This window comes from Capsaspora owczarzaki (genome assembly GCF_000151315.2).
Source record: "Capsaspora owczarzaki ATCC 30864 unplaced genomic scaffold supercont2.8, whole genome shotgun sequence".
NCBI lineage: Eukaryota > Filasterea > Ministeriida > Capsasporidae > Capsaspora > Capsaspora owczarzaki.
The window spans coordinates 381,170-397,012 of record NW_011887299.1 but is presented as its reverse complement, the minus strand read 5'-3'; the positions used below and the strand labels follow the sequence as shown (position 1 = coordinate 397,012).

The 15,843-nt window shown below is 51.6% G+C and overlaps 5 protein-coding genes across 5 annotated transcripts; 2 read left to right on the top strand and 3 right to left on the bottom strand.

Annotated features, from left to right (window-relative positions):
* Positions 1–69: 69 nt before the first annotated feature.
* Positions 70–2,212, top strand: CAOG_05065 (hypothetical protein). The gene is made up of 5 exons (XM_004346700.2): positions 70–233; positions 767–816; positions 914–1,037; positions 1,156–1,204; positions 1,282–2,212. Exons 1-5 carry the CDS (start codon positions 100–102, stop codon positions 2,074–2,076), a joined length of 1,152 nt encoding a protein of 383 aa, XP_004346750.1. The 5' UTR covers positions 70–99; the 3' UTR covers positions 2,077–2,212.
* CAOG_05064 (integrator complex subunit 11) lies at positions 2,153–5,042 on the bottom strand. The gene is made up of 8 exons (XM_004346699.2): positions 4,818–5,042; positions 4,281–4,533; positions 3,928–4,146; positions 2,986–3,850; positions 2,821–2,906; positions 2,579–2,730; positions 2,387–2,510; positions 2,153–2,309 (listed from the first exon to the last, which is right to left on the bottom strand). Exons 1-8 carry the CDS (start codon positions 5,012–5,014, stop codon positions 2,220–2,222), a joined length of 1,986 nt encoding a protein of 661 aa, XP_004346749.1. The 5' UTR covers positions 5,015–5,042; the 3' UTR covers positions 2,153–2,219.
* Positions 5,043–5,223: 181 nt separating this feature from the next.
* Positions 5,224–11,338, bottom strand: CAOG_05063 (hypothetical protein). The gene is made up of 14 exons (XM_004346698.2): positions 11,131–11,338; positions 9,876–10,018; positions 9,643–9,714; positions 9,437–9,511; positions 9,166–9,309; positions 9,010–9,090; positions 8,535–8,915; positions 8,363–8,437; positions 8,112–8,243; positions 7,206–7,952; positions 6,632–7,117; positions 6,254–6,526; positions 5,588–6,151; positions 5,224–5,474 (listed from the first exon to the last, which is right to left on the bottom strand). Exons 1-14 carry the CDS (start codon positions 11,306–11,308, stop codon positions 5,346–5,348), a joined length of 3,480 nt encoding a protein of 1,159 aa, XP_004346748.1. The 5' UTR covers positions 11,309–11,338; the 3' UTR covers positions 5,224–5,345.
* A 109-nt stretch (positions 11,339–11,447) lies between these two features.
* On the top strand, positions 11,448–13,667 carry CAOG_05062 (hypothetical protein). The gene is made up of 8 exons (XM_004346697.2): positions 11,448–11,619; positions 11,816–11,906; positions 12,010–12,165; positions 12,270–12,470; positions 12,565–12,822; positions 12,921–13,023; positions 13,105–13,271; positions 13,362–13,667. Exons 1-8 carry the CDS (start codon positions 11,510–11,512, stop codon positions 13,542–13,544), a joined length of 1,269 nt encoding a protein of 422 aa, XP_004346747.2. The 5' UTR covers positions 11,448–11,509; the 3' UTR covers positions 13,545–13,667.
* Positions 13,061–15,599, bottom strand: CAOG_05061 (hypothetical protein). The gene is made up of 6 exons (XM_004346696.2): positions 15,550–15,599; positions 14,660–14,825; positions 14,447–14,536; positions 14,204–14,284; positions 13,956–14,094; positions 13,061–13,848 (listed from the first exon to the last, which is right to left on the bottom strand). The coding sequence occupies exons 1-6, from the start codon at positions 15,575–15,577 to the stop codon at positions 13,756–13,758; spliced, it is 597 nt and encodes a 198-aa protein (XP_004346746.1). The 5' UTR covers positions 15,578–15,599; the 3' UTR covers positions 13,061–13,755.
* Between the last annotated feature and the right edge of the window lie 244 nt (positions 15,600–15,843).

Sequence of the window (15,843 nt, the reverse complement as noted above, 5' to 3'; positions counted from 1 at the left end):
TCCACATCTCAATTTGACTTTCACTGGTTAGTACAGTACCTTGTTGTTGTTCACTCCTTCATTTTTTTTGTTCTTTTCCACGTCACTCAGTCATCAGTCATGGTGCTTGAAAGCGAAGTGGCCAAGCTGCTCGATCTCTCTGTGATTCGCTACTCGCGCGTCTGGGAAGACCACCAACTGCTCGAGCGCTCCCTGGACATTCGCCCGGACGACGTCGTCCTCTCCATCACCAGGCACGCGCACATTCAAGTCGTTCTCTCTCTCTTGTGATGATGATGATGATGATGATGATCAAAACAGTGGGGCCATCATGCATCGTGGAGTGAGACGTCTTTGATTGGGACTTGTTCAATCTCCGCTCCCCTCAACCGCAAAATGCGACAACTGCACGCGCGCGCGGCAGGCAGGCAGGCAACAGTCACAAATGCAACTCACAAATCAAGGAAACGCAGCAAACGCATTGTTGCACTTTTTGCGACGACTCGGACGAAGGACAAAAGACGAAGCGAGAAAACATTCGCTGCTCAATGCAAACTTCACTCAAATCCAAATCCAAATCAAAAAAAAAAAAAAAAAAAAAAAACCCAAAAAACCAAATGTGAAATCTCCAGCTGTCATTTCAGATGGCTTTTTTTGATTCACGTTGTTTCAGTCAATGGTTTTGCACTCAACGATACTTACTCGGAATATACTCACTATAACTCAGACATTAAAGTCAAAAAAGCTCACGAAACAATCTACTTGCTTTGCTTTGGATTTTGTACAGCTCTGGCGACAATGTGCTCAACCTGCTGCTCTTGGAACCGCAAAAGATTGGTAAGCCTTTTTCATGATATATCATGTACTGAGCCCTTGAAAGAGATCAATCAATCGCAAGAAGGCTCACGTCCTAACGCGCTGGGGGTGGTTACAGTTGCAATTGATATGAGCGCGTCTCAGAACGCAGTCCTCGATCTCAAGCTTGCTGCCATTCACATGGTGCCGCACGAGGCGTTTGTCAAGCTGATTGGCATTGCGCCAGCGACTGGTCAAGAGCGGTGAGTTCCAAGCGCAAGTGTGTGTCGGATTCTTTGTTGTAGTGCAATTCGCGTTGGAAACTCACAAACCGCCTCTCTCTCTCTCTCTCTCTTTCTCTCTCTCCCTGCTATTGAGCAGTGTTGATATTTACAAGCACATCCGCAGCAACATGAGCGAGTACGCCCAGGTATGAATTTAGTCGAATAAGGCGTGCACCCCCACACACAGGTCGATTTCGACTGAAACATTTGCTCTTTTCTGCAGAAATACTGGGACCACAACCTCGCCACGATCGAGTCTAGTATCGTCAAGGCTGGCCGCCTGGAAAAGTACTTTGACACGTTCCACACTGACTACTTGGAAAAGCTCGTGCCCATTCCCGTGATTGAGGCAATCTGCAACGCTCCCACCCTCGCCGAGCAGGTGGCCCTGGTCCAGCAGCACATTCTGTCCAACCCAGAAGTCGAGAGCAAGTTCCGTTGGTATTTTGGCGAAGACATGCTGAAGCGTCAGGGGCGCGATCCGGCCCAGATGCGCTTCATCAAGGATGGTGACATTTCGACGTACATCTGGAACAAGTTCCGCTCGCTCCTCACCACACAGCTGCTCAAGGACAATCCGTACATGCACGTCTTTTTGCTCGGCGAGTACAAGGGATCCTTTGAAACGGCACAGCCCTATCTGCGCCCGTCCAACTATGAGCGAATGCGCTCGTTGCTGCCTCGATTGCAGGTCGTGACGGGAAGCATCGAGGAACAACTTTCGGGCGAGTCGAGCCCTGGCTCCACGCCCTTGGTCTTCTCAAAGGCCAACCTCTCGGACATTTTCGAGTACATGAGTGCCGAAGCTGCCGACGCCCTCTTCCTGGCGTTTGCCAACAAGTTCCGTGTTGGCGGTCGTCTTGCATTCTGGAATCTGTTTGTGCCGCGCTGCCCTTCAGACAGTCTGCGCACCTACTTTAGCGCCCACACCGAGCTGGCCAAGCAGGTTCACTCGCACGATCGTTTGTTCTTTTACAGCCAGTTCCATGTCGAGGAGATTACCAAGAGCTCTCCTTGAGCAGTCGTTGGCGCTTGCTGTTGAGGGAAATTACACCTGGCCTACATTTTCAAGTTGAGGCTTGGTCTGGATTGGGGTTTGAGCGCAGAGTTTGAGGGCTATTCGACTGCGCAATAAAATTCAGAATTCAGATTTTACAGATTTTACGAGGACGACATTTGGGCACATTCGACAGCCATCTCATCCAACGCATCGGCTAAAATATGAGCGACCCGCTCCCCCAAGGTATGATGCTGCGAGCAAAAATAGAGGTATCAGTCAGCAAAAGGCCGCATACAAAGCACACAGCTGAACAGAATTCTCAACACACCTTTGCAGTCCACGAAACTTCAACGTCATGCTCGTTCAGAGAGACTCTGATGGCATTGGATACAAGCCAGGAGAGCTTTTCGGTGTCATTCGCGGGCGATGTCTCGAGAATGGCACTGTCCAGACTGCTTGATGCAGCGCAATCGTTGTGAGCAACAGGTCGCTTGGGACACACAACAGGGCCGCGACTTACGCCTGCAGGCTTCCCCGGAGTGACTCGACAATCGCTGCGAACGGCATCTGGCTAACAAACAGCAGCGCAATGCTGTGATGAAACTCGACCTCGTCGCTGGTGGCGGTGTTGTCGTGAGACGTAACGTCGCTTGCATGCACCAACCGCAACGGCTGAGGTACCAAATGTCAGATGGTCAGGTGTCAGAATGGAGTGCTGGGAAGCTGACCTTCCCTGCCAGCGCGAATGCAACAAAACTGTACCTCATTCTCCTTCATGACCAGCACACCGCGAACCGTAGTTGATTGAATTGGCAGCCCTGGAACAGAGCGAACTCGTTTGGAGCGATCTGTGTAACAATCCACCAAAACCACAACATAATGTTAGCCGAGGAGAGCCTTAAAACCAGCACAAAACAAATAGCGTACAAAGCTCCTCTAGCAACTCGGAAGCGTCCCGCTCGGCATCTCGCCGGAGTGCTTGCTGCGGCGTCAGTGATGCAGATGCTGCTTCGTCGGGCAGTCCCATCTCCGCTGCATTGCGGCGTTGCCGTGTCGCATCTAGAACGCTGTCGAGGACATAGTTTGGCGGGACGCTCACACTGATGGGATGGGCGGTCTCTATGGTGACTGTCGCCCCGTTTGCCGGATCAAAGCAGGGAATACCAATCTCAGAGATGATCTTGGCTTTTAGGAAGGCCATTTTGGCCTTTTCTCCATGCACCAACATGACATTTCGCGGCTCGGCGTGTCGAATGAGCTGCACAATGCCCTTCGCGTCAGCGTGCGCACTGAATGAGAGGTTTTGCACCGACAATCGGACATCAATGACGGTGCGAGCGCGGTCGGGCATCTCGATTTGCTTGTGACCAGCGAGAACCTTGTTGCCGACAGTGCCTGCCACGCAGTAGCCTGGAAGAATCACCATGTTCTTGTCGTTGGGTGCCCACTTGCGGAAGGCGTCAAGGGACATGCCGGCATGCAACATGCCCGGAGTGGCAAACAAGACCATCGGCCCTGGATTGTCCAAGAAGGCGCGGTCGAAAGGCTTGATGTGTTTAAACTCAAACATGTTGCGCTCGACAAACGTGCGCTTGATCTTTTGGTTGGTCCACGTGATGAACAGCTTGTAGTAGTTGTTGGCTTTGGCGGTCAGGCCGGCGCTAAAGTAAACGGGGACGGTCAGACCCAGGCGCTCCCAGTATGTCTCGACCAAGATGCACAACTCTTGGGCACGGCCCAGAGCAAACACTGGAATGAGAACCTTTCCGCCTTGCTCGACGCACTCGTGGATCTGGAAAGAAACAAAAAAACAAAACAATGAGCGAGAAATCGGAAAAGCTGTAGATTGATGATCGTCGTGCTGCTTACCTTTCTTAGAAACTCCCCTTCGCGATTGCGTTTCGAGTCTCGAATGGTTGTGGCATAGGTGGATTCGGTGATTAACAAATCGGGCCGACACCGATCAATCCAGGCTGCTCCGAGGTGGCGATCGGGTGTCATGTTGAAATCTCCAGTGTACACGACTGATTCAGAGCCCACCCGAACGTGGAACATGGCAGCACCGAGGACGTGGCCAGCATAGTATGCCTGAAGAAGGTGTAGCGCAGAATGAACGCGGTGGGGGGAGGAGGAAGATGAGAAACAGAGAATCTTGAACGATTTTCTGATTTGCGGATGCGAAACGAGAAACAGCCTCTCTCAATCTACCGTGTGCAGCTCACCTTGATTTCAATCTCATCGTCCACGCGAACGCTTTCGTGCAGGTTGACTGCAATCACCTTCTTCATGCAGGCCTTGATGTTTGCAGATGTAAAGAAATTGGTTTCGCCCTTGCGTTCGACCGTCAGCTTTCGATAGTCTTCAAGCAGGATTGGACAGATGGCTTTCGTCGGATGGGTCATGTAGATGGGTCCATCGTATCCGCAGACTTCGCTAAAGTGCACGATGGCGCCACAGTGATCCAGATGGAAGTGACTACCAAACGCCAGAATCAAAAGTTGTCGTAAAATGTGAGGTTCTGATCGCAAGTCCGTGTTGGCTTTCTGATGCTAGGATGAGTTAGTGCAAGTTGGTGTCAGTGATAGGGATGGTGTTATATGGGGTCAGGGTTGCAGGTACTCAAAGCTCAATGGAAGCGCCATCAGGGAAGAGGAGGCCGGCAGAGTCTCCGTCCAGTCCAGGGGTCGGATCGGAGCACCGAGGCATGATCACAAGCAAAATTCAATGTGCAATTTGGAGCTCAGTGAACGTGCGGCTACCTGACAATCACGCAGTCAATCACATCCGTGTATGGACCGGTTCGCTTGATCGAGGCAAAGTCGGGGAATCGGCGCGCGTCGTTGTAGCCCATGTGCATGCCGCAGTCAAACATGATGTTCTTGCCGCCGATAGAGACGAGCAGGCAGCTGCGGCCGACATCCTGGCCGGCGCCGAGCGGGCGGACTCGGATGACCATTTCTGAGCTTTGAGCTTTTGAAGGAGAATGGAAGAAGACTGGCCATCCCGAGCAATAATAATCTTGATCCACTGGCAGAGATACACTCGATACAACAACATTCGAGATTTAAGAGATTTAGCAGCAGCATCATGCGTGGAGGAATGGGGGGGGGGCAAATGGACGTGACGTTGAAAAGTCGTTTTGAGTTGCACTTGCAACATCGCACATGGCAGGTGATAAAGGTTTAGACAACTTCATTTACAGAGGCACAACACACAGGAAACACAAAGGATCGCGCTCATGCATGTGACACGGAGAAGCCGTGGCTCAGGGGCGATCGGAAATTGAATCAATACAAAGACAGCTCGCCGGACGCGGCAAACTCCAGAATGGGAGCTTCAGGCTCGACGGCCCCAAACACACCTGGAGGCAGGCTGGGCTCACGCGAGAACGAGCTCGACATGGCAGGACTCTCGTTCTATGGTGCAAAACAAAAAAGAAGAAGAAGAAGAAGAAAAAAAAGAGAAAGTCAGTGTTCAACAGGTCCTCTGAGCAAAACCACAAACGGCTGCAGTGCAAACGACAACTCACAAAGAAGGCGTCGTTGAAGATAGAGCTGGTGATGGGATCGACGAACGATTGAGCGCGTTTCGGAGGACGGGCAGGTGGGCTGTCGACACGCGGCGGAGGACTGATTGCCTGCGGAGGGCTGATGGCTGCTGGCGGCGAGCGTGCAAGAGTCGCCGAACGGCTGCTGGAAGAAGGAGGAGGAGGGCTGATGACAGGAGGGACCATGTTGACGGATTGCGGGCGGTTGATCACCGGAGCAGGGGAGGACAGCGGTGCGGGTGATCGAGAATCGAAGGTGTTGACGCCGCGAATAATGGGTTTGCTGGAGCGCGATGGCACAGCTGGCGCCACAAAAGGAGCGATTTGAGGCGGGGCCGCAGCGCCGGCTGGAGCAGGAGTTGTTCGCGCAGGGCTGGGTTGCGGCGGCGGCTGTTGTTGTTGCGGCTGCTGCTGCTGCTGCTGCTGCTGCTGTTGCGGCTGTTGTTGCTTTTGCGGTGTTGCACTTCGCTGAGGCTGGGCAGGCAATTGTTGCAGTTGCTCCACCGCAGCCGTGAACATGGCCGCGAACAGCAAGTGAATTTCAGACTGACCCAACATCAAGCATCAAGCGCGCAGAAACTCAAAGTGAGGTTCGGCACTCGAGATCAAGCACCAGTCAAGCAACAGCGCAACACAACAAACGCTTACCGAGCGCTCGGTCTCGAAAACGTGCACAATCCGCTCGACGCCGTTGAGCACAAGGAAGACGATGATTTTGGGATACTTGTGCAACAGCGAAGAGTACAGGACATGAACGAGCGGCACGTGCAGTAGTGGCTGATTGACCTTGGCGTCGACAATGCGAACGCTCTCGGTCGAGAGAAGCAAATGAATTTTGCGGCCTTTGGTCGAGTGCTTGACGAAATCGTTGATTTCATCCACCGGCAGTTCGTTGTCTGCCAGGCTGTAAATGCCGAGGTACTGGATTCGCACAGCACAAAACAAACAAAAAGAAACCCGGGTTCAAGGTGAGTCTCTCCAAGGGCAACGACAGCAACAAACAAAACCCCCCATCATGCCACATACACGAATGTTGGCAAAGGAAACTGTGGCGTTTCCCACCACAATTTCAGTTGCCTCTTGGGGCTGAGCAGCGGTTGTGCGAGCACGATGATCGGCCAGCGACCCGGCTCTGGCCGACGCAGCGTTCCCAGAGGTTGATGTGCCGTTCGATGCATCTCCAACAAGGGAGGGTCCAACGCTCGGCACGTTGACAGAGATAGACCGTGTTAGAGAATGGGCACCGAGTGGAATCACTGCCGACGAGCCTGAAAGCGCAGATCCGGGTCGAGCCGGGGCAGGCCCGAAGACTTTGGTTGAGTTTGGCGAAGCGGTTGCTGGCGATGCCGCAGACACGGGGGCTGCTGCAGGTCGTGAAGGGGTGCCATCCGTCGGATTAGACGACGCCTGCGCGGCTCCGTTCTCCTCAACTCTACTTTTCGCCAGGTTGCTAAACTGCACATCGAGGGCCTTGTCGCGGAATGGTTCAAACCAGTTCGGATCCGTGTCGTCCTACAACATGAAATGAACAAGTGTTAGAAGCATTTAACAAAAACCACGCAAATTAAACTCGACATCAAAACCTCAGAAGCCGACAAACCTGAAACACGCTCTGCGAGCGAGCAAGACGAGAATCTTCGCGAGTTCGAGGAGCCGCAGCGTTGGGTCCAAATGGATCGGGACGCGGGGAGGTGGGCTGCGGCGTGCGAGGCGCCTCGGCTGGGCTCGGGGAGGCTTCACTGCTGCTGGACGTGGTTGCTGACAGTACAGAGCTCTTGCGTGGCGCCGGGGGACGGGAACGGCCCGGGTTTGCACCAATGCCGTCCTCTTCGTCACTACTCGAGTCGTCCAGGTCCTGCTCTGCGGTCGTGGAGCGAGCAAACATGGAAAGCAATGCCTGATGCGGGTTGGGAGTGGAGCGGCTGCGGAAGGTCTTTGTTGCCGCTTCGGCGCGATTGGCGTCTGACAAAAGCGAAGCGTCTGCGTCACCGCCAGACTCACCAACTGCACCGGCACCTGCTTCGTCCTCGTCGTCATCGTCACCTGCACTGAGTGGAGTGTCGGAAAAGTCCATGATGGGCTCACTGCCAAAGTCCATCGATGGGCCATCGTCCTCAACGCGCGGCGCGGGAGATGTGGGCTTGGAGGAGCTGCTGGGAGCTGCTGTCGCGGTGTCGGTTTTGGCAGACTCGTCCAGCGATTTGGGAATGCGAATCGGAATGCTGGGCTTGGGCGGAAGAGCAGGCGGAGTGGGAGCCACACGCAGTTGCGTTGGCTTGGCAGCAGGGACGCCACGGCGCGCAGCAGCCAGCTTGAACGATGAGGCAAATGCTTGATTGACAGCGGCCTAGTGGAGCATCAATCCAGAGGAGGAGGAGGAGGAGGAGGAGGAGGAGGAGAAGATGAAGACACGCGCAAGATCCAATGAGAAAATGGACAGTCCACCAAACAACCCTCGCACAAATTCATCGTTGATTGTTGATTGTTGATCGGGGTTGTCTCTTACAGCTCGGTCAGTCTTGAAAACATGCATGAACGACTCCTGGCCTTCCGACACGACAAAGACAAACATTTTGGGCTGGTTGGGAACCGTGGACGAATATCGAATGAGAGTGGTGGGGAATTCGGCCGAGATTTCCTAGCAGATCGCGCACAATCGCAGCAGCATCAAAATGCAAGTGAGGAGTTACGAATCTCGTTTTTTTTTTCTTTCGATGATGCGCAAATGTCCGATTCGACTAAACAAAGACAACGTACAGGCCGCTTTTGGTTGACCACACGAACCGACTCGACGTTAACTTCCATGAACGAGCGGCCTGCCTTGCTTTTGTTCTGCTCAGCAATTTCGGTTTGTTGCAATTCAGCGGGTGAGCGCAGTACAAAAGAATTGGCTGAGCAACACCATAAATGTCCCCCTTTTCTTGCCTACCTTCATCAGCTGAGTCGCAGCACTAAACTCGGCCACATCACTGTCTGGACATGGCACGCAGCCTTGGTACCGAAGATCCATATAGCGGACGGAACCATTGAGCAGCAATGTTTCGACCATGCTAGGGCTGAGCTCTTCATCGTCTGTCTGATAGCTGACGCTGGAGGTCTTGCCGAGCGCTTCGAACAAGGTCATGTCGTTGAGATCATCGGGATTGATCGACGAATGTGTTTTGAGTTCAAATCGGGCTGTGCTGTCTTCTCCAGCTTCCAAGGCCCGAATGATATCTTCCGACACTGGCTCTTCCTGGGACGCCGTGAAAATGGACGAGTTTTGGGCGCGAGATATGGACTCGTTTTCCGCAGCCCAAGCCGCCGAGTTCTAAGGTGGTGCGATGAGGAAGCGGGCCGGAGGTTAGAAAAACAGCGACAAAACGACAACAACAAAAACAAAGATTTGTGGACGATTGACGTACAGCCGGCTTGGTCTTTCGCAGCTGAACCAAGCACTTGTAGGCGAGGGAAAAGCACATACGGAAGGTCGAGTTGATTTCATTCTACGCGTCATTGGGAAAGTGATGAAGATGAGTTTAGGGAACAAAGGGTCGAGAAGCCAAGTCCAAGCTGCTTACCGCTCGTGTGCTGTAAAAGATGTGTGAAATGTACGTGCAGATACCGCCTCGCTTCTCTTGGACGCAGAAGAGAATCACCGCCGGATTCCACGGCAGCTGGCACGAAAAGTAAATTTGGCTGATTGGCAAATTGGCCACCAGTTTCTGTGGGTGTGTTCCCAAAGCACGACGTCAAGAAAACCATGCCAAAATGTAAGTGCCGTGGTGAAATACAAGCCTGGCCATCCACATGAGAAACAAACAAAGAAAACAAAAAAAAAAAAGCACGAACATCGGTCTTGTCCAGAATTTGGACGCCGTAGATGGACATGACCATTGTCATGCGGCGGGGACGTGACTTTGCGTCCTAGAAATGGGTTGATCAAGCAAAAGTTCGGGCATCGGCGAAAACAGGCAGCAGTTTGGGCAGAATGCGCAGAGTAAGTCAACGGTACAAAAAACGACGAGAAATTTGAAGAGGTGAACTTGCGCTTATACCTTGAGCAAGGCGACAATGTGGGCAATGGTCAAGTCACCGTACTCGTGCTTGCTCTCCTCGCAGCCAACGTACTATCGAGAGAGTGGTGGGTCGTGGGGCAAGCCAATTTCGAGTGAGTCCGCAATGAAGTGAAATTTTTGCCAATGCATGAAGAGTGCTTGATCGATGGCTCAGTGAGACCGTCTTTTGGGCTTTTGCAGCTTGGGTTTTGTTGTTGTGTTTTCTTCTTTACCTTGATGTTGCGAAAGTAGGCAGCCGAGCGCATGAGCGTGGACGCGTTGAGCATGCCGGTCGAGCTGGATGCCGATTTCGAGTTGAACGCCTCGGGTTCGTTCGACACGACGCCCTCCGCGACCTCGGCGTCGTCATGGAATGCTGTAGTTGTAGTTGTAGTTGTCGTTGAATGCGTTGAACGGAACTGGGTGAGTGTGTGGCAGCGTCAAGTTCAAACAAAAAAAAAAAAAAAACAAAAAAAAGACCAATTTTTTTATATTTTTATATTTTATTTTTTTATTATTTTATTTTTTATTTTGGCTGGATTTCCATTTGCTCACATCCTGATCACACTTTTGGCATTTTTTTCCCTTCTTCCCTTCCTCTCTTTTCCATTTGGCACTGGTTCAACCCAGCGCTCTCCTCTCCACATGTACGTCCAAAAGCGAACGCGCACCCTTATCAAACAACTCACTGTCCTGCTCTTTTCAACTCGTTTTGCACACACGCACGGCTTTGTTTCCCCTCCTTTTCCAAATCGCATCGCATCGCATCGCATTGCACGAGCGTGTTTTCATACTCTTTTTCGGTATTTCCATTTTTCCAATCACCTTGTGTCTATGCGTACATCACAAAGCGCTTTTGTCTTTCTCTTTTGACAAGCCTGACTACTGCATGACTCTCACTCACTCGCAAACAACAACAACAACAAAAGCCCACCCTGCTCACTCGCTTTCACTGCGCTTCGCCTTTTCACACTCTCTCACTTTTGACACTCTCATTCTCTCTCTCTCTCTCGACAAATTCACTTCCGCACGTCCCTTCTTCCAATTGTCAAAATGCAGCCATCATCATCCATGGCTTTGCTTTCTCTGTTGTTCCATCGTGTATTGCATTCGTGTCAGCTGTCGTCCAACTTTGAATACGAAAAGTCAAAACAAAAGGTTCAAAAATAAAAAACAATAAAAAAAAAATAAAAAATAATCATAAATAATAAATAAAAATAATAATAAATAATAAAAAAACCGCTCAACCGCAAAATAGAGCGACAAACCAGCGCTCCAACAAGTGGAAGAGTGGACGACGTTGGTGGGAAAGGCAAAGACGTGTGGAATGCCAAGCACAATCCGAAAGCTGGGCGGAAGGAAGAGAGGGAAAGGGTGAAGGGGGGAAAGGGAAAAAGGGACGAACGTTTTTCAAAAGAAAAAAAAAAAAAAAAAGAAGGGCAAAATGAAGCGTGATGCGGTCTATATCGTCGTATGGATGTGGGTTACAGGTAAAGTCAATGGTGCCAGAGCCAGGGCCACCAGAGACAGCGCCCAAGCTGGAAGGGGACGGGGAAGCGAGGCCGGAGGAGGAGGAGGAGGAAGAGGCGGATGACGACCAGGACGAGGACGAGGAGCCGCCCGCGGGAGACACGAGCCGCGATGCCCACTCGCTCAGTCTCGCCATAGTGGAAAAAATAAAAGAGTGGTGGAGATAGAGAAAAAAAAAAGCAATGAGTGAAGGCACAATGGGTACGAATGCGAATGGAAGAAGCGTGAGACACTCTCAGTTCTTTGCAAACAATCATGGCTCAGTCTCTTTCATCACATCGTTCTGACATTCTGCAATAGCAAAACAAAACGGATCAAATAAGCGACGTCTGTTAACATGACAATGATGGCGAATCACACATCGACGGCCGAGATTATCGCGCGAGTCCGGTTGCAGCTCTCAGACCAAAGCCCGCGAACGCTCTACGGCGTAACGCCACAACTCGAGTACGGTCCCTCCCCCCTCTTCCCTCTTCCCCCCGCTCCTCCTCTGCTGGCATTATGACAGCCAGTTTGGAGATCCAAGCATGCGTGGATGCTGCTGCTTGCTGCTTGCTGCTGCTGCTCGGCTGCATGGCTCGCGCTCTCCTCAAATGCATGTGCCCCTTCAACTCACCGTCACTCTCGCCCTCGATGTGTGCAGGCAGCTCGAGAAACTCATGAGACGAACGGTCGCCAATCTGGAAAGCAACTCGGCGCTGCTGATCGGTCCACGCGGCAGCGGCAAGTCAGCTGTATGTTTTCGCTGCCTGTTTTGAAACGGCTGTTTCACACTATCAGGATGGACGAAAAACTAACGTCGTCCCTGCACCTTTGTCTTTTTGCCATGATGGATAGGCTGTCAATGCATGCATCGCTGCCATCACGGCCGACTTTGGAAGCGACGCGTTCGCCGTAGTGCGGCTAAACGGCCTTATTCACACGGACGATCGACTCGCTCTGCGCGACATTGCGAGCCAACTCAAGGTCCAGCGAGCACTTGAAACAGGCAACGTAAGTGTTCCTAGTGTACAGTTCGAGGTGGAGGTGTGTGTGTGTGTGTGTCTGTTTGTGTTGCTCTTCTCACCTTCCGTTCATGCCAAAAACACAAACCACAGCTCTCCTCGTTTGCGGCAGCCCTTGCGTTCATCCTCGAGACACTGCGGAATGGATCACGACAGTCTCAGCCTTTAATTGTCATCTTGGACGAGTTTGATCAGTTTGCACACCACGCCAAGCAAACACTCTTGTATAATCTGTTTGACCTCGTCCAGTCTGCTGAAGCTCCAATGATTGTTCTGGGATTGAGCTGTCGGCTGGTACGCACACAACCAAAAGTCTTGACATGCTTGCCAATGATTGTTTTGCAGCGATTCAGTTTGCGACCGTCTGTTCTGTTCGTACAAACAACAGGACGTCATTGAACTGCTCGAAAAACGCGTCAAGTCACGATTTTCCCATCGCCAAATCCACTTTTTACACAATTTTGGATTTGACGAGTACCTGAGCATTGCGAGAAATAGTTTGCTGATTGCTGGCGCCGAGCACGATGCCGCAATAAGTGCATGGAACGCCCAGGTTGCCGAGGCAATGAATGACCGCAGTTTGGTCGCGGCCCTGCAAGTCCAGTTCGATTTAAGCAAAGATCCTCGAGTCATCAGCACTGTACTGGTGTGTATACTCAAGTAGTTGTTTTTTTTGATGCGCAACTGGAGTGGGTCTGCGGCTAACAAGAACTCTTGAAAATCATTTTTTGTTTGTCGATTCAGAGTTCTGCCCTGACGGCTTCTGCCACGGGGCGGTTGCAGGCATCGTCTGTCGTGAGTATCATTCAGGCACAGTTCGTCGACGCCAAGGCACTCGTTTTGCAGGGTACGCTCGTCGTCCTGTGAAAGATTTGAGCAACTTTGCTTTTATTGTTTTGTTCATTTTTTGCGAATTTCAATCGCACAGGTCTCTCGACTTTGGAACTATGCCTCATGATTGCGATCAACCACGTTCAAGTCAAAGTCGGGGTGCTCGAGCCCTTCAACTTTGAAATGGTGTACGAAGAGTACAAGGCTTTTGCAAACTCGAATGTGCACGTTATCGACTTTTTTAGCAAGCCTGTATCTCTGAAGGTGAGTGAGACCAACAAGCGTGACCACAACGCGTTGGCCCAGGCGATCACGAAACAGCAAGACTCATGCCACAATTTCAATGAACCACAGGCATTTGAGCATTTGCAAGCGATCGAACTCATCAAGCCAGTGCATCCAAACGCCTTCCATGTGCCCAAAGAGTACCGCATGATGCGAATGATGGTGGAGCCGGCCCAGATCGTGGATGCCGTCACAAGATTCCAAGACTGCTCGACTGCCGTGCGTCGATGGGGAAGCCAGTGGGCAGAGTGACGAAGCGGACTTGTATTTTGAATTGGAATCAACAAGTTCAAAAAGAGCATACCACTGAGAGATGTTTTTGAATCGAAATCAAAAAAACCAACAACATGTAAAAATCATAACTTTGAGAACGAACAAACAAGAAAACTGCAATAGAGGCACACACACAAAACCCAATAACGCCAGGGGATGAACAGTCCCTGTAACTTCCATTGCCCGATGGTTAGATGGTAGGAAGCGATGCAACAATACTTTCCGAGAATCGAACTGCAACTTGCTTGTTGCCCTTCTCGATTGCCGAAGCGACCGAGTGAATCTACAGCAGACAAACAAACAAACGAATAAACAAAAACAGAAAGTCAACAAACGCAATGTTTCAAGGAGCGGTATATCGCGCATGGCCACGCACAATGAGATACATACCAAATCCTTATCACTGCTAGAAAGAGCTGGTGCCGCAAGCAGATCAACAGCAGCGGGGCCGGTGACCGTCTTGGACGGTGTGGGCAGGTCGAACACGAGCGCGCCAGAGTCACCAACCTTGCTTTGTGCCAAGACGGCGCTGGAGACGAGACACAAACAAAGAAAGTCGCGGATGTGAGCATACCAGATGTGAAAGTTTCGGCCCAAAAACGGCCAAAATGACCAGCATTGCCAAAATCGACTGTTACTTGTATTGCTTGGAGCGATCGAATGCCGTTACGTTGCTGATCAAGGTGACATCATCATCACGCATGACATCGATAAAGTTGCTGTGTTGTTGTTGTTGTTCGCGCAAACGAATCACGCGTACAAAGCGATGATGGCAAACATAAAAATCGAAACGAAAACGCAGCCAGTGAGCGATAAAACCGCACTGACCAACTGCACACAAACACCTGGATGCACCACCACGCAGCAGTACGCATGCATACCCGGCAGTGCGGTCGATAATCAGCTTGTAGAATTCGCCCGACATGATGAGCTTTCGGTCGTGCTCGGATTTGCTCAGATACGAGCTGCCTCTGTGATTCGCAAGAGCGTGCGTGACAAAGAATCACAAGATGAATGGGATTGAACAAGTGAGTGCGCGAGTGAGGAAAGTCAGCCTGAGGCAAGGCAACTGACTGGGCAGCAGCAAAACGTACTCGGACTTCTTTCCAGCGGGGACAGCGCGGGCAGGGGATGCAGCGGCGGCGGTCTGGCCTGCTGCGGACGCGCGACTGGGGGCGTCCTGTGCTGCCGTCTGGTGGCGCTGCGATTGCTGTGCAACGGACGAAGTGGGTGCGCGGACGCGAGCCGAGTCGTCGACGTCTAGCAAAGAGGGAGAAGCAAGTGAGCGACGACATGCTCTCGACACTCCCCCCCCCGCTTGCACCACCATCAACGAGTGACTGGAGTGATTGTAGTGACTGCAGTGATGTGATGTGATGTGAGGCTGACTGGGGTTGGGGTTGGTCGGAGAATGTGCAATGGGGAGGGCACGCGGTCGCAGTTTGGCTCTTCGCTCTCACTCACGCACTCACTCTCGACCTGCCATACGTGAAGCACACATGAGCTGTCTGTCCAGTCATTGCTTGCTGAGTGTGTCGACGCGTTCGAGAAGTGTGCCCCGCGTCAGCTACAGCGCAAATAGTATAATACGACTTGTTTTTTTTTTTTTTTTTTTTTTGGCTGGAAATGCATTGGCGTTTTTTATTTTTATTTTTTATTTTTTTTATTTTCCGTTGTCTCTCTCGCGCTCGTTTTCACCTTTCCATTGGAAACAATCAGCACTCCCTTCTGAATGAATCACACGACAGTCGATTGGCATTTTCGCACTGGGGGCGTGTGTGTGCGTGTCTCCGACAGAGAATCGCGTGTGCAGCGCCAAACTGGAGATCTCGCCGCCCCCCGCTTCCCCTCTCCGCTCCTCAACAAGCTCCCCCCCCACCAACGCTCCAAATGACAAAGCAATAAACATTGTCCGTGGTCCTTTGTTACGCGTTGCGGGGGAAGGGGGAAGGGGGTGAGCCAAAGTGGCTGAATTTCATTGTACCTTTGCTGGTGCTTTGGTTGCAGCCCATTTGTGTGATGAGTGAATGAGGAATGAGTGTGAGCACAGGAGCTCAGAATTCTGAGAAAATCAAGCATTGGGGGAAGGAGGAAGAGGGCTCAATCTGAAGGTACAGTACAGGAGAGCGAGATAGACTACAGCACTGAATTGCTCGCTCGCTCAGCAAAATCGATCATTCCATGCACGTTTCCCCAGCATGTCTCGCATGTACTTTTCCCCAACACACATCCAGATCCGAGTCGAGCTTTCGCGCCCCGGCTGAGAGTACCAAAAGCC